At 42.8% G+C, this 27,724-nt stretch overlaps 1 protein-coding gene across 2 annotated transcripts in view; it reads right to left on the minus strand.

Annotated features, from left to right (window-relative positions):
* The window catches only part of LOC130528865 (collagen alpha-1(XXIV) chain), a 48,678-nt gene extending 22,903 nt beyond the window's left edge, over positions 1–25,775 (minus strand). For both annotated transcript variants that reach the window (XR_008951418.1, XM_057038666.1), the window contains exons 1-18: positions 25,222–25,775; positions 19,695–19,765; positions 15,240–16,516; positions 13,715–13,768; positions 12,825–12,878; positions 10,566–10,619; positions 9,991–10,044; positions 7,138–7,182; positions 7,004–7,057; positions 6,553–6,597; positions 6,016–6,069; positions 5,546–5,590; positions 4,925–4,978; positions 4,599–4,643; positions 1,853–1,906; positions 1,477–1,521; positions 410–463; positions 196–249 (exon numbers count right to left, since the gene is read on the minus strand). Coding sequence is in view for 1 of the 2 variants with exons in the window: in XM_057038666.1 (XP_056894646.1) it covers positions 196–249; positions 410–463; positions 1,477–1,521; positions 1,853–1,906; positions 4,599–4,643; positions 4,925–4,978; positions 5,546–5,590; positions 6,016–6,069; positions 6,553–6,597; positions 7,004–7,057; positions 7,138–7,182; positions 9,991–10,044; positions 10,566–10,619; positions 12,825–12,878; positions 13,715–13,768; positions 15,240–16,516; positions 19,695–19,765; positions 25,222–25,274 (2,166 nt within the window). In the remaining variant the exon portion in view is untranslated. The remainder of the gene's footprint in view (positions 1–195; positions 250–409; positions 464–1,476; positions 1,522–1,852; positions 1,907–4,598; positions 4,644–4,924; positions 4,979–5,545; positions 5,591–6,015; positions 6,070–6,552; positions 6,598–7,003; positions 7,058–7,137; positions 7,183–9,990; positions 10,045–10,565; positions 10,620–12,824; positions 12,879–13,714; positions 13,769–15,239; positions 16,517–19,694; positions 19,766–25,221) is intronic.
* Between the last annotated feature and the right edge of the window lie 1,949 nt (positions 25,776–27,724).

A 27,724-nucleotide genomic window follows, 5' to 3' on the forward strand; every position in this document is an offset into this window, starting at 1 on the left:
ACTAATTTTGCGATATAATTTCTCGAGCCTGTTTTATCACGTCATACGTGCTTCAAGGCTTATTTAGTAGTTGAGATGTAATCCAGTATTGCTGATGTGCTGTGAATGTAAAATCAAATGCAAATATGCATTTACCTGCAGACACAAATGCACAAATAGACACTTTCACATCAGTGCATGTTTGCATGAACGTACCGGCGGTCCTGGATGTCCGATTGGCCCTGCAGGACCAGGCAAACCAACAACACCCTGAAAAATACAGGCAAAAGGTGCATCATGCACATTTTTTGTTTTTTTTCTCCATTTGATCGAGCCTTTCTTCATTCCAGCCAAAGTATTTCTGATTCTGGGAAAATTCTAGATTAACTGCGACAAATAAGACATGAAACAGTCCGTTTTTCAGGCTCACCTTATCGCCTTGGTATCCCATTTCTCCCGGCTCTCCTCGGTTTCCTACTTCACCCTGAATTTCACAGTATCACAGAGATATAACACAACACTGCCCTGCCATAGAGTGCAACATGTAAAAGAAATTATTTTTGTTTAGCATAGATCATTTAAACCAGTAAGGTCAAGCAAGTTCATTCGATGATGCTTGTGCAGGTGTACGAGGTGTCACGAGTTGTAGAACAAAGACCCCTCAGAAAATAATGAAGATGTGCGAGTCAGCAACCTTCAAAATGCTACAGTTTATCATGCTAACCTTGTGACGATGAAGTAAGTAGATGCATTATAAGCATTATAAAGGGGACATGTTTGTTACACTGGGCAGAGATCTCTCTGCATGCTGTTGTTGCATGTGTTCTGACTGACTTATTAAACTCTTAAAAGCAGCATTTTGACTTTGTGTTAACTGAAGAAAATCCTCGACAAACTCAACCATACAGGACACTGAAGACACAAAAGAGGCACAGTTAAGGTCAAAATGAACCACCACGACCCAAAGAAAACCTCCAACGACAACTCTGCTCTGCTATCATGGGCTGTTCTGGGGCTGTTTGGGCATCTGGGTGGTGCATTTGTTTGGTTCCCAGATACATCAAGGGTTACTTTGGCTCAAAGATTATTTCCTAAATCTCTGGCATTCAAGGAAAATCACCCAAAAACTAAAAACTTTTTCCTTCCATGAAAACCACTGCAGCATCTAAAGGGGTAACAATTTTGACCATAACTGTATGTACAGTAGAGTATATATTCATATGTAACAGCTGGTCACTGTCAGGGCAAGATGGTAAGAATGTTCATTTAAGATATTAAAAAAATCATGGTAATTAATGGTAACACTGCAAAGAACCAATACAAACGACTGATGTTTTAGTTTCTCTCTTGCTGTTTAACCGAATCTAAACTCAGATTCAGTTTTTTTTTTTTTTGGTTAAAAAAAAGGTCCACAGGATATTTGAATACACCCAATGATGTGAATTTAGCGACTGGCAGATTACAGACAAACTGCAATAATGTAAATATTTAGATCACCTTATCACCTTTCAATCCAGGCAGGCCGGCTCGTCCCGCTGGGCCCTGCCACAGATCAGGAAGAAAGGAAGACAAGAAGGAAGACGCAAGAATTGGTCAATTAGAGAGAGAGAAAAGGGGATTTATGGGAGGAAACACTGACTCCTTTGACAGTATTCCCCTCTAGGATCTGCAGAGTGAGTGAAACCATGACGACAAAGAGGAACCCATGAAAACGGACACTGTCAATGCTTCCCCTCACTTCTCACAGTTCATTATCTGTTAATATCTTGACATGTTTACAATGATGTGTTGATAACATGCAGCACAAACAGAATAAGTCAGTCATATTCCGCAGCACTAAACGCTATTTTCTGGAATATAATAGAAAACATACCTGAGGTCCCATAAAACCAGGCAGTCCTCGCGGTCCCTCAGGCCCGATGTCCCCCTGTTGGAGAAGAATAAGGAGATTATTATTATTGTTATATTAGAAATATATGTCTTACAAGTCTCACAAATACAGAAAAACTATTTCTCAGAATTCTGCAGGTGGCCTGTATTGACACGGGCTCCATTTCCTTCATATGATCTTAGGTGTGAGGCTACGCTGTCATTTCCAATTGATCGAGATGCGGAGGGAATGTCCAGAATGTGAGGCTGCACTGAAAAAACACCCTTTTTCTACAAGGTGTCTTAATCTGGACATTGTTTGATACAGTCTGTTTTACTGTACACACAACAGCTTTGCACCAGAGGCGACTCTATAGAAACACTTATAGAAACGCTTATCTACGAAGCTACAGGCAGTTAAACTAGAAGTGCACAGGTATTCATCGCCTATTGTAGCAGGTTGGAGGTGATTTAGTTGCAAATATCCTGCTGTCACAAGCATCAGTCCCTATTTTCTTAATGACTCAGATTTCCCCAAATAAGAGCACATTTCATATGTAATTAGGAATCCACATGATGATAATTATCTATATTGAAAATCCAGAACAATCTTTATGCTTTACTTTAAACTTAATTCACAAATGGAGACGAGTATTTGAATGGAAATGTATTTCTAACTGGGATGCAGTAAAGGCACAAATCCAGTCCGAAGGGGGAAAAAATCAACAAATCACCTTGACAAAAAAGACGTATGAATGTTCCAGACAGAGAGATTTTAAAGGAGAAGAGAAATATAGTATGTTCCAAGGTAGTGAGTGAAGACAGCATCACAGTAAACATAAATAATGGACAATGGACAATCTCACTCATTTATTTCTCCACTGTGCGATGAATAAAGAAATACCTTAACTTCTAAAGGCCCGAGACTGAATATGTTATTATCAGCATGTTACCCTCATTCCCAACAGTCACGGCAGAGATGGATTATGTCTTTATTTAATGTCATCAAGGACATACGCTTGAACCAAAGTGGCCATCTGGACCCCGAGTTGGTGTTTGGACACTAATCACGTGCACTTTATCAAAACGGGCGTTCAACAGGCGCAAAATAAAAAATTACCTCCTGAGAGAAAGACAAACCAAAGCTCTGGTCTACCAGCCAAGTCTGAATGATCTGGTAGTTCAACATCCCACACAAACACGCACACGCACGCACATGCGCGCACACACACACACACACACACACTTCGCTCAGCCAAGAGTCAGTCTGACTGCCAGGTGGTTCAAGATTATTCCAACAATTCTACTTCCTAACGCAAGTGTGTAAAGTCTCCAAAAACCAGACGGTTCTCTTCCAAAACAGCTACTGCGGCTGAAATCCTCTCAGTTCAAACTGAGTGTGTCCCAGCAAAACCATAAAAAAACCAATGAATATTGGGGAAAAATCCTCCTCACATCCCACATCCTGGCACCTGTTACACGACCCCCCACCGACCATATCACAGTATATTTCTTCGTGTTTTGCCTCGACTTCACTCTTTTTAATCGGGCCTGCGAAGGAACGTCCGCTTGCATCACATTTCTCTTGGTCTCACTTTGGCAAAGACTTCAAGAGCATACCAGAACGGACACTTGCTGATCTGTTTCTGTTCCCTTCAATTACATAACGTCACAATAATTTTGGGCTTTGTGTAATTGCCTTTCAGCTTTAGCGAAGCCGCAAGGGTGCCGCTGACAGTGGGAAGTGAAAAACAAGATTTCAATTTGGACGACAAATTAAAAGTCCGTGTCAGAGTCACTCAGCCTGGATGCTGACTTGATATGAGTTACATCAAAGATGGGATTAAGGAGGTGGGAGTAATCTGACTTTCTTCTATAATTACTCAAATGATCTTACAGGTAATAATTTGTTGATATTACGATGACAAACTGCTGCTGTATATCAGCGTTAATTACGATTAATTATTTTTTCGTAGTTTTAAGAGTTTGTTATTATTTGGCACAGAGTCCAACACTTATTGATGACATAATCGCATGTGATGGATGCTTCTGTCCGCCAGCGTGTCCACATTTATGAAAAATTCTTTTTAACGTGGTTAGCATAGGAGCCGCCATGCAAGAAGGTTACAGGCTCCATTCCCACTGCAGAAAATAGATGGATGGGAACAACCAAAACCATTAAAAGAAAAAATCCACAGTTTTAATGTTGGCACAGACTCTGTGGTGTTCGTCGCTCCTTAGAGAGCTCCATGTCACACATCCATAATAAAGATGGCTTACAGGCATCATCTGAGGTTAAGGGGAGCCAGCCCCTCCAGATGTTTAGGGTGGCCCCCACAGGAACCCCAGTAAATCCTGCAAACTTCGATGATAGCAAACCAGAATAGACGATGGGTGAATTAAAAAAGAAGAGGTACCACTCGGACATGTTTTTTCTGTCCTTTCATTTTTCTTTTTAATCCAAAACCTCTGTATGATGACCACATCTGAGGTCACAGTGGTGAGAATGTTACCTGTTGGTCTTGTTATTGATCTAAGATCTAAGTAGATAAAGAACAGAGACTGGAAGAAAAGAATGATGCAGTGGTGAGGTGTGTTTTCTGTACATTTCTGTCAGCAAGGAAAAAGGAAAAAAAAGAAGGAAAGCAAGCAAGCAGAGACAGACACAGAAAAGGGGATTAAAGGAATACCAGAGGGGACATAATGCCTCCTGGCATTGGAAGCATGGGAACATGAAAACCGATTCTCACCCTCAATCCCGGAAAGCCGGCAATGCCAGTCCCACCAACAGGCCCCTGTGAAACATAACAGCAACTTCCTAAGTACACAGAACAGGACACTTACAGTATTACACATTCCTCATTCCTAAGACAGTGCTGAAATTATGAAGTATCTTTGCAAACTTTACCCATGGGCACCTTAAACTGCTACCTCAGCTTCAGAATTTATATTTAAAAAAATCAATAAAGACATTTGAAGTGACAGAGTAAGAAAGAAGCAGCAGGAGAGGTTCTACAGACGGGCAGGAGACTAAAGAGGTGAAGTCAGAAGGAGTACAGCATTTGACAGTTCTCACCTCTTTGCCATCAGGACCAGGGGGTCCCCTCTCCCCCACGTCACCCACCACACCCTGTGAAGGAGTCACATACATATTCATTAACTATCAGAACAAGTGTCCCATCAACAGCCTCCACTGGGAGGGCACATTTGTTTCTAATGGGGGAATTAATGAGTTTGTTTTCTCTTATTTACTTCTTTTTATGGTAAACACACCGCATCCACTCTTTACTTAAGGCATCAAACGTTCAAATTCCCAAAGTTACTGATCATATATGTTTTGGAAGTGGTGCCAAATAAAGTGCATTTAATGGTCTTGCTGCAGGTTTCTGATCCACCAGGCATGATTCCTTTGCCTTTCTTAGCTGATTCCTATTTAACTAAAACCATGTGCAACTAAATCTACATTTCCTAATGTTTCTGGCACATTTGATGAAGGGAATCGTTGTTTTTCAAGGAAGTCGTACACATCGGGAGATGGAAAACATTTCTGGCAATTATGGTTAATTTTTCTGAATTTTCAGATGAGAACACACACATTTGTGCCTGCAGCTGTTTCCCCAAAGCCACTGACAGATATACTGTATGTCTTTGCCTTAACAAGTGCGACTCAGTGATGAAGTAAAAATGATTGGATTACGTGTCGTCCTTTGGGGCCAGACTTTCCAACCGGACCAGGAATTCCCTTCGAGACACAGACAAGTAGAAGAATGAAACTTGTCAATGCAACAGCATAGTTGTTAAACCACTTGACCAAAACAAGGAAATAGAACAATATTTTATACTCCAGAGACTTTAGTGGCAATAAAAGAGCACTTTTAGACATTTTGGAGGAAGCCACTCGAGTGTGAGAGCCATAAAAGTGTGCAGCGTTGAATTGATACTGCAATCTCAGGAATCAGTGACATCATTTAGGCACAGCTTGAATGGAAAATCTATCTTTCTCGCATTTTTTCTCAGCTGTAAATTAGAGCTTAGAATTTTCGCTGTCTGACAGTATCCTGACAGTGGGGAGGTGATAAGAAGGCATACACTTGTGGACTGTAAACAGCTGTTCATGGACATGTTTCTGATCAACACGTTCACGTAAAGTAAATATTAATCACTCACTTTCTCTCCCTCAATTCCAGGAGGCCCAGAAAAGCCTGGAGGCCCGATGAAACCCTGGAGATGAGCAAAGGGACATTACACAGCAATGACTAAGCAGGGTTTTATCGCATTCATTCCACGGACCATTTCTACAGTTCACATGGTCTAATTTTGGTTTTTGGACATTGGGAATATGCGGCAAAGTGTCAAACATCTTTGCCTTCAAGCTGGTGCTATTTGTGTCCGCAGCATTGCACAAATACACATCTAATTATTGCTTATTGTTTCTTTTGCAGCTGCTTCCCTCATCCTGACACGCAAGTTTTCCTCCCAACTCCACATCTTCCACTACTTCTGTTTTGTTTAGTGCGGTTTTGGTCCAATGTCCTCTTTTCCTTTGGTGTTTTTGATGCTAAAATGTTATAGGATAAAAACTCACACCAGGAGGAGCCTGACACCACCCTGATCCTTTCAGGAAATGAATGTGTTCAACCCACTTCTGACAAATGAAAAGGGGCAGAAATGGGAGGAGAGAGGAGCCGGTACTGGGGTACTTACACGAGCACCTTTGGGCCCCGGGTTACCCTGTGGCCCAGCGGATCCCTGCAACAAAGAAAAGACTGTTGAAGAGTAGCTTTTGTCACAATTACTGCACACAAAACTAGACTCTGCAAGCTGATCTGAGACCAGGGATAAAGCGAGCTGGCTGCCAGTCTGGTCATGTCAGGATTTAAAGTTGTATTTTACATTTTCTCATCTAAATAGTTGGCAACACACAAGGGCTTAAATCCAAGGACCATGAAAACACATCAGTGAACTGATTTCACCCAGTTATGCATTCCAGAGTGTCTTTTCTATATTTTCAGCATATTCAGATTCAAATGGCGACTGTTTCCAACTTGAATAACATGAAATGGCAAAGGAAAGTGTTCAGTATTTAATCATTCAGCGCTAAGTTAAAGTAACTGATGAGGGAACTGGAGGCGTATTTTGGTATTTTTCACTGCACCTGCCTGCCAGGGTAACCTGCTTCACCCGTCTCCCCAGGAGGTCCTGGTATGCCCTGTAACAGAGAAACAGAAAAGGTCAGATGTATAGTCTTAGTACAAGTACATCACACCCAATGACATAAGAATAACTTACTTGTTCTCCTGGTGGCCCCGGTGGTCCTGGATGACCTTTAGGGCCCTTGAAAATATAATAATTCATGGGTCAATGCAATGCTCAACTCTTTTTCCGGAGTTAATACAGATGATGATTGGAAGTTTCTGAAAATTATATCTAATATTTAAATCTGAGATTGTAGTGGGCCTCTTTAGAAGGGTAAATAAAATTAGGCATAATTTGGGAATCGGTGCTGGTCAGACATAATTTTAGAATGAAAGTGCACATACAGTAAATGTAAATGTTATGCAAACCTTATGATTTAGAATAAAGTAAATTTCTTATAGCATTTGTGTCGCCTTTAATAAAATAGCATGTTAATGTGGAGAAAAGCTGCAAATTTTCTGCGCCAATTCAAACTGTATCAGGATTATAAATGAATTAACTGATGCTCTCTATGGTCCTTTTTTGATAAATTACCAAATAAAGGTATTATATCATTCATGGCTCTTCTTAAATCTCTTATATATATAGCATGTTAAGCTGTGTGTAAGCTATACAATGTATCGTGAACATGAACAAAAGTAAGCCAAGCTCATCTAATTTTTGTGTGGATCAAGCTTCTCTTCTGTTTTAAGTCTTGTTTTTCTCGTCCACGTGATTATCAAGAACAGATGCTTACAACTTCAAAACACCAGGTCAGAGACAGGTCACTATCTTTTGGTGGCAAGGAGGCACCTTCTTGAATGGTGCCATTGACTCCATCCTCGGCTTATGAGGTTGTGACACAGGAACCTTCACAGTCAATAAAGGGCCCACTTGGGGGTAAAGAGCATAATCCCTGAGCCAGTCATTTCCTCTGAAAATTCCTGACAGGGAATAGTTTATGTGCTGGGTATATTAGGTTCAGCTACTGCAAACACTGGGATGCCCTCCTGAGATTAAAGGTGAAGGCCAGCAATGTGGACTGCAGACTCGGGGATTCTATGACAGACTAGCTGGACAGCGATGTGGGTGGTGAACTGTCTGTTTTGTATCAAATGCAGCACCCATGAAGTAAAACGCATGACGAGACGCTGCAGTGAAAATTCGCTGTCAGAGAGAGAGAGGGCGCTAATGCAGCAACAAAACTCTCCTTCTGGAGGTGGTACACCCGCTGACCTGAGGTGGGAGGGGGACAATACTTTTGTCAGTGACCCCACCTGGTCCGGGGAAGGTCACATTTCCTCTTTAGAATGACAGGTTTAATTAAGGCAGTTGCACATCCTTACAGTCATAAAGAACGGAAAACGTCCTACCGTCCAAGTGTTCATCTAAGTGTAATACCAATAATAATAGTACTAATAATAGGACAATTTGCAGAGACATAATAAAGTAGATAAAACCTATACAAGACATTAGATACAAACAGAGAATAAAATAACCCACTATAAAAATACGACAGTTTCATTAGAGTAAGCCCTTCTGAAGAGATGAGTTTAGAGTCGGGGAGGTGATATGGAGAAGGTCTGGCAGATACGGGGGTGGGGCAAGGTTATGGATGGCCTTAAATGTTTACAGAAGGATTTTAAATTCTATTCTGAATTTGACTGGGAGCCAATGGAGTTTCTGACAGATTGAAGAGAAGGGAATTACAATCGTCCATCTGGGAAGTGATGAGCCTGTGTATGAGGAGAGAAGAGGTGTGTTCAGTGTGGGAAGGACAGAGACGGTTAATGTTGGTGAAAATGTGTGGGGGAAAATATGCAAAGCGGTAATGTTATTGATGGAAGATTGAAATGCTAGTGAGCTACTGAGGATGGTAGCCAGACCTTGGGGGAAAGGGAGACGGAAGAGCTATCAATTGTGAGTAAGAAACTTTGGATTTGGTTCCAACTAGAAGGAATTTGGCATTAGTACTGTTAAGTAGCAGGAAGTTTGAAGTGAACCAGATTTTAATTTCAGATAAGCAGGGGAGGTTGAGAGGGAGAGTTTGGTTCGCTGCAAATGTAGAGTTGGCGTCATCCATGAAGCAGTGGAAATTAATGTTGAATACATGGGAAAATATTACTCAAGGGGAGGAGGTAGGGGATGAAGAGAAGGGGCCCTGGACAGAGCTCTGGGGCACACCAGGATTGACAGGGGAAGGCTGGGATATGAAGGAGTGGATATGTATGAACTGAGTGCAGTCTGAGAGATTGAAACCAGAGGAGGGTCAATGGAAGGTATTCTATTGAGGAGGATGGAGTGAGGAACAGTACCAAAGGCTGCACTCATATCAAAGAGGACGAGGATAGTGACCAAACCGGAGTGAGCTGCCCTGAGAAGGTCGCTAGAAAACCAAAATGGAATTATTCATAGAGGCTGCTCTGAGTCAGATGGGAGTGAAGTTTGCTAAGTGTGGTGATGATTGATGAATTACAGAGCAAAATAGTTTCTTTCTGTTTAGATAAGGAGGGAGCAGGGTGGGCTGCAGGCTGTCTACACAAATTAAGAGCAAAGGGTCTTAACAGAGCTGCTGAATAATGTTACGATTTTGTTAGGAATTATGGATTTAGCTTTTAAATACCCATTAACCACCTATAATTCCTGCATCTTTCATTCATCCATAAAATGTCCTACTTCACATATCCTGTGACACAGGTTCTAAACACACATCATTGCTGATATTAAAGGCAGGGAGACATTGTGCCAGTTATGCTCCTAATATGAGCTACATCCTGATGCTGTTAGCTAAAGAGATGGCACACTATTTCCCTGAAAAGACAGAAAGGCTGAGATATGCTGGGATCACATTAGTAAAGGTGGAAAATGTCCTGAGGTGTCTGAGCTACCAAGACCAAATATTTGTGATAATGTCCTTTAAGGTGTGTGACCACTTCAGCTGAAGAGGCAATAAAGACTTAACCCTACCGGTAAAGCAGGAAATCCTTTTGGCCCGGGGGGACCTGCTGGGCCTCTGTCCCCCTGAAGAAATGCAAGGACACGTGATTAAAAGATGGCTATAGCCTTTAAAAAGAACAAAGCCCTATCACTGTGCTGTTGTAAAGTTAAAAAGGAATGCTATAACAGCCTCGGGGCCTGTGGATCTCTCACAGTCGTCATCAACACAGATTCACAAAAACCCCTTTCATCATCTCAGAAAACAAATGAGCAACAGACCACCGCTGGAAAATAAAAGGTCATCTTATACTATAGACAGCATCAAACACCTGGATGGTTGGTGGTTTATTTAAAGATGTCTGATCTAAGCTGCTGCTGGTAGTAAACTGAATGCAGAAAAAGCAGACATGAATAAAGATGATGACACTGATTAGTTTGGAATCACCACGAATGTTAGAAAATTATCGCTTCTGAAAGGCAGAATTCTAGTTTATTTTCCTGAGAGAATTTCCATGAGGAATTACAGCATTTTAGGGGGAAGAGGGATTTTATTAGTTGCCCTTTTTGGGAAAATGGATGTTACTTCAAAGAGACGGATTCTTTACCTTCTCTCCTGGTGGAGCCTGACCTGGAGAAAGCCCAGGGTCTCCCTTTGACCCCTTAGAGAGAAGAAGGACACACAGTTAAATAGTTGAATTGAGTTTAATCTATCAACTGGAACCATTTGATCATAAAACTACAAGCAGATCTAAAAACTCAGTTGAATCTGGTTCTAGATGCTGTAGATTGGGAAAGTTACTGTACTGTGACCAACCCATGACTAACCATTATTACACTTATCTTTTGCACAATTCCAGGCTACATAGCAATACATTATAGAGATCTCCAAACCGCATCTAGGAGATCTCACAGATGCCTCTAACCTTTTCTCATTTCTGTTTAGATTGGCCTGGTGTTTCTGAAAGCTTCGTTTTTCCGTTGGTTCATAAATAAAGATGAATCATTTCCAGCTGGTGCCAGAGCAATCAAGCTACAGAGCAGCACAGCAGCTCCTGCTTGCCCAGTCATGAGCAGGCTGATGTTGTAATTACAACGAAAGTTAACTCAACAAACTGTTCTGACATGAAATCTGTGCTCAGACATTGATGGTTATTGTAGAATGTGAGCAGCTCCAATTTGATGAACTCAGAGCACAGGAATAAAGCAGGCACATGATTAACAAATGTCGGATTTAATCATTTAATTAACTATGAGCGTATCTGGGCTGCAGCAGACTATAAACCACTCGACTGCATCCCTCACTGCCTTTAAAAAAGAGGTGTTCCAGGTGTTTTTCCACATTACTGTGGTCACACACAGAATTTGCCAGGATGACGGAAAAAAGGAGATTAAAAGTGCGTCTGAAGGCGCATGAACACATCATTCCTCCTGACCATTTCTATAGGTTGCTTGTACAATGTCACACCACTGCCTCACCAGAACGGTGCGTCCAACTCCCCTCCCAGGGAAAACATACTCTGTTGTCTGCGTTTTCTCATCAAATCTTGACAAAAGAGCAGTTGTTATAACAAAAACCATAACACAGGAAGAGTATACATTTAACGCTGCCTTCTGATGATGTGTTCAGGAATAAAGCGCAGATGATGATATCGAACTAATACCGAGTCAGACAGAGGAAGTCAAGTGGGTGGGAAATGTAGATCTTAGCGTAAAGAAGGCTCTCCAAAAAAAACAGTCACATGAAAGGGATTGAGATGGTGCTTAAAACACGTCAAGCAGTCCGTAACCAAAATCAGTGGAGAAGAATACACATTTCTGAATTGATACAAAGAGTGTCTTAGTCCCGTTTCCGCCTCCACAGTGGAGTCAAGGGTGAGTGAATGAGTCACTAATGGGTCACAGTGGAATCACGGCCACTGACTTTGATTTTCCATGCATAGACAGCTGCCCCGTATTTCATAATAATCAACTGGAGACCCTCAGCCAAACATGTGCTATGTGCCAAGTTCAGGGGTGAGGGGACAAATCTACTCCGAATACAAGAACAGAAACCTCCACAATTATTGAACATCCGACGATGCAGGAAAAGACGTAATTCATTTCGGTTCTTCCATATTTTTCTCATCATTTGCAATTACGTCGAGCCAAGATTCCGAGCGGGGTCTTATCTTCTTAGAGTAAAAGAGCCACCATAAAAGAGAAGACCTTCGGACTGGTCCACATGTCTCCCCCCTACATGAGGACGCAGACACTCTCTGGTGGCCAGTCACGACCACAGACACCACAACCATCTGCATGAAGTTACCCACATCCTGCTCAATGGGTCCATGTCTCCCTTACATCTGCCCTCATTCTCGTAAAACTAAGGAAAGCTGCATTTTTTCAGATATATAATGTTTGTGTCTCGTTTTAGAAGCTGAAGGTAGCATTAACATGCTCTTTAGTCAAAACCAAGAGAGTAGAAAAAAATATCTAGGCCATTCAGCATGTCGTTTAGACCAAAAACCATGTGTGAGTGTTTCCGGCTCTGATGTGACACACTGATTCATTAGTAACACACTTGGCTACATCTGGTTCTGTCTGATCCCACTCAAACACACTCCTACAGGCAGACAGATTGTTCATGGAATGAAAGACTCCGCTGTAACTGATGACACTTGCTGTTTGATTCAAACGCAAACTTCAGCACATTACGCCTTTGTGTGTGTAAGCAGTTTGGTGAGCTGGGGGTTTGCAGGAAAAAACAAATAAAATCCAGAGGTCTGCAAACTCAGTTACACATGTAGGCTTGAGCTATAAACTGGGCTGAAATATTCTGGTGGGTTGTCATGTTTTGAACGGGTTCCCATGTCCATGTCACTTACTTTTGGTCCAGGTGGTCCTGGCTGCCCGGGATTTCCATGTGGACCAGTAGGACCCTGTAAAGAGAAGATTTCCAACAGAAAATGGTCTCAAAGCGTCGAAGTACAACAGAGCAAAGACAATGAGAATTAGAAAAGCAGGAGAAAATCGGTTACCCTGGTAACAGATTGTGACCTCAGAATGGAACATGATTGCACTGATGCGACTTTAGACCTTAAACACCACAGCTATGCCACAAATGCACGACCTTGCATACATTACCCACATCTACGGAGCATTTCCGTTCATATGAAGCAGGACATCCTGCACATCTACTCTACAAATCCTGATATTCCATGTTTCTTTTATTTTGGAGGGAGAGCCACTGGTGCCCTTGAATCTTTTCTGGCGATACACCGATATATGTTGCGATTAAATATGGTGTGCTTGTTTAAAGATGCCTCTGGAATGACAGCTGTGCTGGTTGCATCATGACACACTTGGCAGTTCCCGGATCAGCCCGCTGACAGAGATAATGCCGGTTGCAGCAGGTTGCATCTGGAACAGTTTGAATGCTCCATTCCAGAATGGAACGGCGGAGACAAGTAAACAACGTCACACAATGTTAATGTCACGACTCTTTATGAAGCATGGCTTGTTCCTGAATTTAATCCGGCCAAGCACAAACACGTCTGTCATCAGCTCTTTTCCAACCGTTTGCAGCTGGGTTTTAATGGTAAATACAAGCGGAAGCTTACGCTGCCGTCTAAATGCAATCTGAATCTTTAGTTCTAGAACTCCTGTACTAAATCTGCTTTAATTAATACCTTCATAATGAGCCAAAGATGCTACTCTTTGAACCGATTACCTGGTGCCAATAATGTCAGTTGTTCACTGTGCACATGTTACTTACCCGTGAACCTCTTTTTCCTGAAGGACCAGGTAAACCAGGAGGACCAGGAGGACCCTAAATCAGGCAGAGGGGCAAAGAAGGAGTGTTGTAGAGAGAGTGAAGTAAGGGCAGTGGAAAAATGGAGAGATGGAGTATGTTAATGGCAAGCAATAACATGCAGTTCACTGTCCAGGCCTCTGCTATGATGAGTATGTGCTATATTTGTGTAAGCTCTATCAGGTTCAAAGACAGTCTCTTCAGCTGAAAGCACTAATAGGAACGCTCAGCAGAAAATGCATTGGAAGTGATAAATGGCCACTTGGGGGGGGGGGTCATCCAAAGGATTATTAACACAATCCTACCTCTTATAGAAGGACTGGATAAAATATTTACAGCTACTTCGTGCGATGATAGTTGCAGGACAGTAACCCAGGTTGAATCAACTCTCAGTGTTTTAAGTTGAAAATCGGTTTTGGAATTTTAAACACACAATACAAAAAACATCCGTATTCAACAAATACACCAGCGTGGCGGTTATAGCACAAGTTCTGAGGATTAAAGCGCCGTAACTAAATTACTAATCCCACTTTAAGTGATGATGCAACAACAATTTCACAGCTTTATAGCAAACAGTGGAGCATGTCGAATCTCCATCGTTAGTAAAGGGAACAACCAGGACAACAGGAATAAAGAAATGTCTGTTTGTTCCTGCCGTCTCCCACTTACAGACACATGGAAAGTGTGAACTCTCCACTGCCGACAACAACACCTGAAGAAGCTGAAGCAGCTTTTTTTAAACTGAAGCTCCCCCTGACTCCTCTCCTCAACCTGCTGCTGCACCATAAGAATGTGGTGGAAAACAGTTCCGCCACTTAAATGCTGATGAGATAAGTCGATGAAGGTTGAAGGTCGTATTCACACCAGTGTAAACTGGGAGTTTCCTCTTAAATCGCCTTAAGATAAGGCAGAGATAAGTTCAGCTGATGCCTCCGTGAATGGTCAGGAAACATTCTGTCCACCTTGGGTGGCTGAGTGGGGGGGGGGATCCTTTGGCCGGATATTTTATCGCTCTTCATTAAGCAGCAGCATGTTCAGGCGCTGACATTTGGAATTCCAATGACAAGCATATACCGGTTGTTTCTCACAATCTGCTTCCATCACCCGGCAGAAGTTTGAGAGAAAAGCCTGTTTTTCAGATGTTCGTCGCCAAGCCAAGTGCTTTCAGCAATGTTTTTAAAGACTCTAATCATTGTAAACACTGGTTATTGGCTGGGCAGATGTTCACACAGATATTTGATTTGTTCTGCTTCAGCATCTTCAAAACTGTCAGATAATCTCACTTGCAACCTGATATGTGTCAACTGACATCAAAGCAAATAGGGTGTACTTGCATACACAACCACTAGATGGCGATCAACTTTAAACGTAACTATCTCCCAAGTAGCTTAGTTTATATGCTAGCTATAAAAGCGCTAAGTCGGTTGTCCATAAGTTGTGTATTTTGTTATAATAATTAAATACTTAAGCTGTGAATTCAGTTACTCACCACAGGACCCGGCTCTCCTTTGGGGCCTCGGAAACCATCTTCATACTCATATAAGAAGTCCCCGTATCCGTAATCATATCCGCCCATGTCTACGTCATCATAGCTCCCGTCCTCTTCGTGTTGTCTGTCCGCCTGGTCCTCTCGGTACAAAGTGGTGCCGTTTGGCCTCATGTGGGTGTCCAGCTGAGGAGTCTGTTCAGGTGTCATGGTGCTGGACTTGGTTCCTTCTCTCGCTTGACTTTGCTTCACTGATGGAATGGGGTCTAATGCAACCTCTGTTGCCTGCAGGCTGCCAGAGCTGCTCTCTTCCTCTGCGGGATCGGCTTCCTTATCAGGGCTTTTCCGTTTCATCCAAACAATTTTAGTGGTGGTGCTCTGAGTGGGGTCCAAACCTCCTTTCGGACTAAGGGTGGGTAGGGTGCCAGGCAGAAGCATGGATGTTGTAGAGTGGGGATACAAGATGGCCATGGACGTCTGGTCCTCCGGGTGAGGCTGTACTGATGAATTGGAGGCTGGATCCAATTTGGAAACTCCTGGGGGTTTTAATGGGGGGTGCGGGGTTGCTTCTACTCCCCCAAGGGAATTTACCAAAGGATCAAATGGTGGGTCATTGGCCTCCATATTTAAACCAGGATGTGGCAATCGGTAAGTGTCGGCCCGCCGGCACTGTGTTTTCAGATAGTTGCAGTAGTGCGCGGCCGCTTGTGCTGAGGGATAAATATCTAGTTGGCACAATCGGCCACTAAACGCTGGTGATTTGGAGTTCATCCTCCCCAGGGTAAAGAGACCCCCTGACTCCCGGAGCATCTGAGCTCTTCTCAGGGTCTGTGCCCGCTGCTGTACAGCCCCGCACTCTGCGTAGAAGGACACAGAGTGTGCACGAACACCCAAAGCAAACGGGCCCCCATCCTGCCAGTTGTAGGTGAAGTAGACGGTATTCTCGGCAGTGTGGACTACCACTCTGCGTGGCAGCAGCTGAACGCCAAAACGCAGTCTGTCCCTACCGTCTTTGATGCTAAAAAGAAAAGCGTTGTTTGCTCGCCAGGAGCTTAAGCTAACCACAAAAGAAAAGTCCTCGCCGATCTCAGACGGGATCAGGCTTTTTGTAGAGGCCTCATAAAGGGCATTTGAGTCGAGCATCACCCCATATCCAGGAACAGGGAGGTTCGAGGATGAGGGAAGAGTGGTGTGGGGAGCTGAAGGAGAGCTTGTCCTCACATGGAGGTTCCCTGCTCTGCTTTGAGGCATCAGCCCAAGCCGGAAGAGGACATCCACTCCTGAAAGAGAAGGAAAATGAACCTGTTTAGATGTTTTTCTTTAACCATTGATGAGTTTAATTAAAGGACAGAATGGAAGATGTGGGTCACGTAAAGTGATAATACTGCAGCTGCGGTCCAGATAAGTCAGGGTGGGGGTTCCACACAAGACAACAATCCACAGAGGTTTATTGAATCAATCTGCCAGGCAAGACAGATGAGCTTTCCTGACATTCTTCCACCATGCCCACAGGTAACTCTTCGAAACATTACATAACTGTGCTGACAGTAAAGCACAGCCAGGTTAAAAGGCAAAGGTAGTAGGTGAAGGTAACCTAAGCACGGAGGAACTATAGGAAGACTACAGTGGAGAATGATTTCTAACAAGTTCTTGGAATTGCATTAACTTTTTCACTGACTTCTATTTAAATCTGAATTTGCATTTGATGAAGACACAGCAGCCATTTAGCATCATGTCATGGATGGGATGCTAAAATTCTAAGACTGCTTCCCATCCTACCTGTCATTATGTTTTGATTTATTACTGCCGGAAAAAGTGAAAATCAACAAGTTCCTCATGTGACTAGCTGTTAAAGTGATATCTGTGAGCTGTTTGTCCTAAATGTAAGTAATGGTGACGCATTAGCTGGAAATAATTCACAATCAACTGCTGACTTTGATGAATGCAGTCTGTTATTTATTCAACTGGTTAAACTCTGTTGAATAAGCGTTGTAAATTTGTTTGACATTTTTTTTAAAAGGTTCATTCTTGATTTGACATTTGTGTCACATGCAACTGCAGCTCTTTATCAACAGTGATGCATTTGAAGACATAAATCAAATAGCAGATTCCTGTTTGAGTTATCTGTCTTTTGAACGTCGTATCCTTTGGCGCCAAATTCTATAAATCAATGAGAGGACAGCGTGCATGACGCATGACAGTCTGAAAGTGTTGGTGACTGGCTGTGCTGCATCAGGTAAAAACATTGGTTTGCTGGTTAAACACACAAACCCTCTGGATTGAAGCCTGTAAAACAATTTCACCATCTACATTCCTACATATTGTGAAAAGAATCAAAGGAAACCTGCAGGAATAACAGACAGAGTGAGTGATAAACACAAATAAAACATGTACATGGCTCATTTCACATCATCCGCGATGTTAATCTGTCAGGGTTTCTATCCCTGCAGCCCAGGAAGGCGGTCGGCTCATGCTAAATGCATGTCCATTCACACAGATGCCATTTTCTATTTTTCTTTCTTGCTCCCGATTGTATCAGCTCACTCCAACCTGTCCCACCTGGCCATTTAAAGACGCGTTGATGTTGTGCTGCGTTCAAGAGGACTTGTGAAAAACTGATGCTGGAAGTTTTCGTTAAATCTGGAAATGAGGTACGAAGGGGATGTTGATTCTCCCCGTTTAGGAGATAAGACCATCAAGGTCAGTAACAGGAGCCACTCAGACATGACTGTTAAGATAGCCTGGCATTAAATATTCATTTTCCATGATGCAGGTCCTTCAGGTGCTCTTCTTTGTGTTTTGTTGGACAATAAATCCATTGAGCTGTCTGGTTTTCAGCCCCTCTTGGACTTTTGCAGGCTTTTCTCAGGCACTATTTGAACTGACCGGTGGGAGTGAAATTAGCCTTTTATGCTCCTGTCCCCCAAACAAAGATGCTTCCAGACTCCTTAGACAGCCAGTTTTCCAAGTACCTGTTACATTTTTGTTCACTGGGGTTAGTTTTGATGTTAATATTTCATTAACGGCATAACTCAAAGGTGGAAAACCCAAATTATGGTTCTTTTTTTATGTTAAGTTTTTAAAAAAAATGTTTTGTTGATGTCTCCCCTTGTGGAAGTAAGTTTTTTTTCCCTTTTTTTAATCCAAAAACTGTTAATGATTAGGGCAAAAACCATTGAGCTCCAGGATCGGTCAAGCTAATTAGCGACAGTTGTTCCAGTGACTCAAGCTGCAGTCCATTGGGACATGGTGCAAAAAAAGGCACTTAACCAAATCAAGCAAGTCCTCAAATGCAGCAAAGAAACTTCCCAATTGAGAAGATAAATGTTTTACATATGCTCCCAGGTGGGTCGGAGCATCAACCTTAAGTATTGGTTCAATGTTATGGAATAATGGCTAAAATGTTGGGATAACACAAACATCTGGTTTCAGATATCCAAATGCACACAAATTAAATTTGTCTTCCTTTCTTCAGGTAAACATAAATGAAATCCATATATTAGTCCTGTTTTTTCCCCAAGGGCTTTCTTTTTTATGTGGAAGAATGTCACCATGTCAAAACACAGACCATCGCATTGAGGTATTTCTGGCAGTGATGCATTTCTCATCCCTGGAGCGGATCCTACTCATTCATTGCACAACACAATTTTCTTTACATTACTCCTCTATAAAAATGGCATGTTTGCTCGAGTAGGTCAAATGCAGTAAAACACGTGTTTTCTATTTTCCACAATGTAACCAAAGTAGGTTGCGTTGACTCCATAAAAGGAGAATCCTGCGTGATCGTCACCAAATCCCGACCCTCTCACCGGCAGGTCTGTTTCGTGCGTTTGGCTATCACCTCATCCAGCTTCCTCTCGTGGTTCAGAGGAGACAATAAGTGAAAATAGATGGAGAAAAGAAAGCTGCGGTGCTGCTCAGGTCATCTCTATATGAAATGCATGTTCTGGCTGTGTGGACGCGATGGAACATGTTTAATGAAACACTTAAAAATGAAGAACACATTTTTTATATTGGCTATGATAGTTTTGCCTGAAAGCAGAATTCAAGATGCATTCGGGTGCAGGCTGACGCTGAAAGTGGAAGAATTCTCCTCAATTCCTGGATAAACAAATGAGGCTAAGGTCTGACATGACTGAACTGACTGTATTTCTGAAAAAAGAAAGAAAGAAAGAAAACAACATTTTTCCCTACGGATAATGAGGTCCTGTTGACACACGAACTGCATGCATGTATACCAGAAACTTAACCATGTGAGGTTCTTAAAGGGACCCACCAGTGCATCTGCATCCTGCCTTTAAACCAGTAATACAAAAGGTACAAAGACCACCACACTGTGTTTTCTGGTTAACTTGTGAAAATAACCTACATTGAGAATCTGGGGTGCATATATGGCAGGTGCGTTTGTGATCATAGCAATGCAAACATAAGGTGATGCGTTTCAGTGTCGTTGTTTACCTCGAGCACGGTCGTCTCCTTCTCCAGAGAGTACAGCTGAGCATACTGACAGGAGCAGAATTAAGTTCCACCTAGAAGGGAAGTAGAACAGACAAAAACTGAGAACCTGAACCATACAGGAACTATACAATCACTGTTTCCAGTGATGGTCGGACAGAAATAGGAACTTAGCTTTAAGAAGAAACAAAAAAAGTGGGGATATGAAGGCATGGATGACTCCAACTTGGCTGTGTTCTTATTCCGAAAAGACAAGCCTACAGTAGTTACCTGCTGCTGTTACCTACTGAAATATGTCTCCAGTCTTTCTGTTCTTCCTTCCCTCCAGTTGTATTAAATTAGGATCCCTGGTGGAGAATGAGCTTCTCCTCTGCCTCTAATGCCCCCCTTTATAGGGGCAGGTTCTCAGATAAGAGACTAAACCCATCCAGCACATCTTAACATCCATTGGCAGTGAAGGGACTGACAATAAATCAATGTAAAATCGATGCACCGGTCTGTTTAAACTCTGGGTTTTTGCATTTATAATAATGGTAGAGTCCATTGCTGCAGTGCTCAGCCACAAACGTCCGCAGCTCTGCCCGACAGATCATCCTCTGAGGTTTACTAATGATAAAGACACTTGTCATGTACAAGCACTGAACGCTGACTGATTCACCCAGTTTGCACTCAGGCAGACGTGAGCGAATGTTCTGAGATCATTTCTCTGTTCTGTACTCGGCAAAAAGAGACCGTATGAAAGCAAAAAGAGACCGTATGAAAGACAGTCATTACTGAAAGGATTAGAATGATCTAACCTGCTGAAAGGTGCAAAAAGGAAAAAGTGGCACCTCTTAACTGCTTTCCCGATCCCTTCATTCACCCTGATCCCTCTGCATTAGGAAATCTATTCAGCTGCTGACTTTTTTCCATCCGGGAAATAGAGTCATGGTGCTGTGGACGTTGTACCATCTTTTACTGTGTCAAGACAACAATGGTTCTGCAAAGCCCCAGCCAGACAAGCGTCACACCTGGGGATTTTAAGCTTTTTTTAATCTGCTCTGACTAATTATACACAGTATAAATGTAGAACCTCGGACCTTATTCATTTATAATGAGGTCCCAGAACTGTTAATTCCACAAGCGTCACATGTTTTTTCAAATTTCAGAGGAATCCATTTTTTAAATGCTGTATGTGATAAAGCCGGGTGACATCTTTATCCAAATACAAGACAAGGAGTTAAATGAAAAGCAGTTTTATTGTATTACTGGATATAACACCCAATAAGTTGTCCACGTTTAATTATTTTGTACGTTGTTGATGTAACAGTTAGACTTTTTTCTACTTGTGCAATAACAAAACAGAATAGAGCTGAATACAGTCGAAATGCTTTCACATATTCAGATTCAATTATCGAGTTATCATCTAAAATAAAGAAAGTATCAAATTTCATTTGACATAAATAATAAAAATGTAAATCTTGGACAATTTACAGACAACACAGAACATATTGTACACGGGATCTCTCATGTATGGCTTCAAAGGATGCTCCTTTCAAACCAAATGAATCATGTTGACAGCCATGTGCAGATGACACGCACGATCTCAAGGGGCTTCTGGCGAGCAGCGTGATGATTTTCAACACAGTGTGATTAACACCAAAGACAAGAGGAGAAATTAGTCATGCTAGTTCTCTGTAGCATTGCAGAAGACCAGCCAAACGAGTGCTGTCAATCAGCGACTGCTGTCCCCGACCGGAGGGATTGTTATGTCGACACGATTGGTCTCCGCTTGGTTAGAAATCTTACAAACACGTCCTTTCAGAAGGTTAATCCCAGAAGTTGCAACCAGTGATATAAGGACTGTCACAATTGGTTAACCAAAGTGAGCAAAGGACAGACAAAGTGAGGGTATGGATAAAAGTGAGAGGAAGGAATAAAAGACAAAATATAATTAAACAGGGTGAAGGCACAAGATGGCCACTCCGAGCTGTGCTTGTCACCTGTTTCCCATCAGGAAAGTGGTGTGACATTCCACAGCCAGAAGCCCAAATGTGTCCCTTAATAGAGGAAAATGAATGAGGGAATTTGTAAAAGGACTTTCACAAATCCTGCAGGGAGCTGGTTCTGCTTAAAATGTGGCAAGCTTTAGACGGACACCAGAAATAGGAACTGGAAACCTAAATATAACACTTGCCATTCCCTTTTTTTTCATTCCCAATATGGGGCCATCTGATGCTGATTCAGGCAGCACTTCTGTCCGTCTGCCACACCGTCTTTCTGTTCAGGACTATTTCAGGCACCCCTGAGACCCCCAGCAGACTTGGGTCATTGTTAGAACAGATCTCCAATATCATCCTCATCATGGGAGGTTTCCAGCACTTTAACCCGTGTGAACAGTCTGTCAGAACACAGGCTAATAAAACCTGCATACTTACATTTCTTTTAGTTTTGGGATAAAGACAGGTACTCACAGTATTCATTTAAATCCCTTCCAGGATAACAGCACACTTCGACACGCTTTCCGATCCCTGCAGTCAATGGAAAATGCTGTTGAAAGCAGGACAAAGCTCCCCAAACACTGCTCTGTTGACCGAGGGAAATACCACTATGTGGGGAGTGGGTGTCATGTCAAGACTATAAATAATCACAACTTAAAACTCCCCACTGAAATGAATCATTCCACAAGTAACAGACACTGCCTTTCTCCCCTCCAAATTAACTTGGATCCCAAACAATAGCCCATTCAAATGTGGAAAGGGTTTGACGGGCGCCAATGGAGAGCAAAGTCACTCCAGTTCAAGAAAAGGGACATATTGTCATTTTAAGTGGAGGCTGCTGTTGGAGCGGGGACATTTGCATCTCCTACTAAAATGCTCATCACATCCCACAGTCATTAGGAGCAATAAAGCTATGCATGGAGTCAAAATATTGTCAAACGTTTATCCAATTAAGAGAAAAAGCAACAGAGAATGGAGACCAACTTCCTTTTGCCTCTCTTGGAGGTAAAAATCACATTAAGCCAATATCCACTCATCTGTAAATGTTCTTTGATTTTAAAGATATTCAGCCACATAAACAAAACCTTTTGATTAGTTAGTCCATCTCATCCCTTCTCTTCCCTCCTGACTGAAGAATGTTTCCTTCAGGATATTAAAATCCGAGAGCTCTTTAAAAGCGCTCCACGCAAGTCATCATTCAGAAAATCAAAGTTTATTGAACTTGACCTGGAAGCATTTGTCTGACCTCCACTCGCGTAAGCCCTCTTGGTAAAAAGCAGGAGGGAATAACTAACAGAGATGCACAAAAAGTCACGCTTCTTTTGAATGCCATCCACGGCATCAAACAAACCAAAATTCAAGAGCAAACACTCAGACCATATATGTGTTTAACAGACTGCTTCAGAACACAGAAACACATTTTTTGGTTTGTCCTATGGATCTGTTAACATGAAGCTGGGGAAGTCTGTGCTTCACCAATCCACCAGGGGGCGATCGTTTGTCTGGATTTTCCTCTCAGATGAGCTTCCACCTTTCCGTCAACAAGCAAAAGACGTCACGCGCGAGCCAAGAGGTGGATATTTCTGTGACGCTGAGGTAAAACATCAAAGACTCTTTCTAATCAAGTACGCTGATTCTGCGTTGCTTCTCGGCTAACACATTACTGGCATGAGGAACGGACCAATGCACATCTGTTCCTACTGGCGGCTTTTCTTTTCTAGCACCTCACTCTTTATCAGAATTACTTCACAATGGAAACACTCAGCGGACGTATCTCCTCATATCCAAAATGACCATCAGCGGAAAAAATTAGCAGGTCAACAAGTTTCCAGGTTTGAGTTGACTACCTGCTGCTCAGCAGCTGAAAATCTTTCCGCAAGCTGATGGATTAAATAAGAAAACTACCTTAAGCAGAAAAGATGAAGAGCAAAAAAAAAGCGATCAATCGACACAAAATTTTCCGGAAGCTGGATGTCAATGGTAGTTGAAGCAGAGGTGGATTCTTCTACTTAGAGGAAGAACTGGGGTGTGTTTGTGAGGGGTGACTGGAGTCAAGAGGTCAGTGCAGACCAGAGCAAAGATTGACTTAGTCCACAAGACAGCGAGCAGACAAAGGGCTGTGAGTAAACTTCCACAGGTCTTTATTGGTTTGCCCTTTTCCTGTTGTGGGGAGACCTGCAGATGTTAGGCTGGTTAAACACACTCAATCTCTCTGACAGCTACAGTTGTGGAGAAGCAGAGCTCAGCGGGAAGCTGGACGGGGGGGAGGGTGGTTCTACCATGAATCTTTCTATTAAAGAATCAATTCGGGACACATTTGCTGAGTTGTGGTGTTTGAAGCGAGAGGCTGAAGACAAAATGCCAGCAGCCATGATTCATGTCCGTAGACTGAAAATCATCATCTGGTGAGCTGATAATGAGCACCAGCTCGACAGATTTCAACACGTGATCATTCCGTGGTGCAGTGAGCAAAAACATTGATTTTTAAAACATCTAGGTTTTTGAAAAACAATATAGAAAATCCCCCCTGTAAGGGCTCCACATCAGAGTAAACCATGAATCAAACAGCTCAGCAAAAAAAAAAACTAAACAGCCACATCACATGATGGAGATAACTCAATGGAATTCAATTCCATTCAGTTCACATGTCCAAAAACATGAATTACTTGACCGGGGACTTGAAGGCCATCTGCACTTCCTGATTGAGATGAGAACCACCAGCTAGCGCTGCAGCCACATGATGTGTATCCCGCTACAGGATATCCAGGAGCCTGCATGTATAGTCAAACCTCTGGCAGCGGCGCCTGCAACAGTGGCTGATTGTCTAAGGAGCCAGTTGTCCACCGATGCATAGACACTCACTATTTGAGGCCACACTTGTTCTCACTCAGCTTATCTTCACATGGGGCTCCTCACTTCCCGTTTACTTCATTAAGCAACAATCAACAACCCAGACACCATAAAGGAGGACGTCAGACGACGGCTAAAGATGCTTCTATATCATCCACGGTGATTTATCCCTGCTGGTATGCTGGCTGGATTAATCATAATTGCTTCCAAGCCATTCTCATTCATGCTTCTCACAAGTGTAAGATGAAGTGTGTGCAGCAGTTGTGCACATGGTGTGCATGTTGTACAGCTGCAAATATGCTCAAAATGCTCCACGTTAAACACATTCAAAAGCGAGATTCACCCCAGAAACACAGGAAAAAAAACTACTACTACTACTACTACTACTACTACTACTACTACTAATAATAATAATATAATAATAATAATAACAATAATAGTAATAGTAATAGTAATAATAACGGTTGTTTGTGGCTATAATGTTCAGCCATACTGCAGGTCATCCATTTATGGACTATAAACGGGATCTTTCAAATGTTTGGTAGGAGGTTGTAGCTGCAGCAGTTGTCAGTTGGATCTCACCAATTTGACTCCCTTGCAAAGCATCCCCAAACCCCTCAAACTTTACACAGATTTAGGCTCTGGGAAACGTTTCCAATCCGCAATTGCGCAGTGGTGAAGGTGAAAAAAGGCATACTTACGTTGCTGCCGCGGAAACGTGTCCACTCCTTGTCCGTTGGGCTCCTAAATGCATTTGTATTCATTTGTCCAGGCAGCAGAGATCTGGGTGAAAACAGAATCGCGCTCAAGAGGATACCTGCTCATGGGCTAAAGAGCTCTGGCTGCGGCCAAGGGAAGCATAAATTGGACGTCGGAGAGCAGCCACCTCAGAATGTCTTCATGGTGTTGCGATCCGCAGCAGATCTCTCCAAACGGTCCAAACCTGAGCTCCTCAGGTCCTTTGCGCTCCACGGCGCGCAGAGAAAACTGGCTATTTCTGTCCCCTGCGGAGACGCGCCAACAGTTCTCATAAAAGAAAAAAAAAGTTCACTTGGAAAGAGTTTGGTGGTCTGTTGCAGTGTTAATTCGACTGTCGTGTGGGACACGGAGAACCAGAGCTCGGATTCCTCTCCAACGCTGCGGCAGATGAGGCTCTGCGCAGCTTTACCTCCAGGCGCTGGTTCCTGCGATGTGCCTCAACTTGCACTGATGCGGGGGACCCGCGCTCACCCCAGCGCAACTCCTACCAGCTGCCGGTGTTGGGTTTCAGCAGAGAATCGTGACATCACGGACAGACGCGTGGTTTTGTCAGTGCCCCTCTTTGACCACTGCAGCGTGATGAAATGATTGAATCCCTGAGGTCAATGATGCCCAAAAGATGACGAGCTTCTAAATATACTGTTGCGAGATGAATGGATGAAAGGATGAAACGCTGGGATCTTGTTGACCATTTAAACCGGTTATCTTACATTGTGCTGGTATAAAACCAGTAATTGTGACAGATTATTGTAAGCTGCAAATCATTTCCTGAAAATAATGCTTTATCTTGCTCATTGATTTTTCCAAACAAACCAGCATTGACCTACTTCCAGAACTCCCAATCAAGGTAAAGTCATTAGGCCAGAACAAACAGAGCTCTGTGGGAGTCTGGGACCCCCCCCCCCCCCACACACACACACACATACACGCACACACATCAAGCACTACTAACCTCGGTATCTTCCTTTAGAATACTGTTCACAGTCTTGTCACAGACCCCCAGGTTAGTCTGAGAAAAGAAGGGGGTCCATATGGTTTACAGTTCAGGCAAGTGATGCTACAAGGAGACAGATGCTTCCTGCCTCTAAATCCTGGGAATGTCCCCAGCACAGGGAATAAACAAGGACTAATGAGCAAGTGGTCAAAGTGACTTGGAACCCAAAGGGCAACCAGCCTTAAAATCATCCTTTTCATAGTTTTGTTATTCCTAATCTCGCTTTTCCCCCTTTACATCAAAGACGTCGCCAAGACGGAAGTGTGCCCGGTGGGGTGGGGGGGCAGTCTCACACACCCGCTCTTCTGCAGGCTTCACCATCAATCAGGATTGCAATGCCTTGACCAGATGTTTTCTTCCACATCTTCCTCAATCGGAGTGTTTGAACAGGCAGAACCTGAAGACGGGTGGAACTCATGAAACTAACGATGGCTTTACATTTTTACTATAAACGCTAACTTCACTCAAATATGCCCCCAGATTCATGACAAATGCTTCAAGTTGAATTTTCTGCCTTTCATATATCCAGATTCAGACTGAGCAGTCCATCGTGCACTGGTGCCCAGTAATGAGAATCAGACCGTGTTTCTCTTCAGAGGAGCTGTGACCTTCCTCCTGGAACATGTGGCGTTCTGCTCTCATAGCGTAACTTTTCCTGAAAATTTCTACTTAAATGTGTTGAAATCAAAACACAACCCTTCATCTCCACCCATAATCATTACACAATCAGGGGAAGATTAAACTGGTAACTCCTTTGTGGGATAAATTTACCAGAAATGATTTAAGACCGTACACTTGGTTAAAACAACAGTCAAACAATCATATCACCTCCTTTTGTCTGAATCTGTACTTACTTAAAAGGATATTGGTTTCAGTCTCAAGGGCACCATGTACTCCAACCTGCACACATGATTTGAGCTCCAGGACTTCCCACTAATAGAATCCGAATAGCATGTCACGGTCAGAGAGCGTATTGTCTTTCCAGATAAAATAATACACTAACAGCTTGTAAACGTGGGGTGTGTGGAAACTTTCAGCCTCAGAGGACAAGAAAGAAGAGTCAGAGAAACAGGAAAAGGAGGAAGCAGCGAGCTCTATGGTTGATAGAGCATAAAACAAAACGCTGCCTCCCAAGCCTCCTGCAGACATCATGGAAATGGGCTTTGCGGCGATTCAGCTGTACTTAAAGAAAAGACATTAAACAAGATTGGGTGATTAGTTAAACAACTCATCAATAAGCCACAACTCACACTTATGAGCTGCGGTTTGACAAGTGCCTGGGCGGCTGGGTTGACCCGCTAACTGGCTAGACACTAAACATAGTCCTGCCTCTAATTAGCAGACGTCGGAGTGTGTAATTTCTGTCCAATGTGCGTGTCCTCGGCTCGTAGGACTGTTATTTTGGCGAGTGAGGAGAGAGTGGGCAACAGCTGGGGGAGTGCTTAACAGAT

Source organism: Takifugu flavidus, chromosome 7 (assembly GCF_003711565.1).
Source record: "Takifugu flavidus isolate HTHZ2018 chromosome 7, ASM371156v2, whole genome shotgun sequence".
Classification (NCBI taxonomy): Eukaryota; Metazoa; Chordata; class Actinopteri; order Tetraodontiformes; family Tetraodontidae; genus Takifugu; species Takifugu flavidus.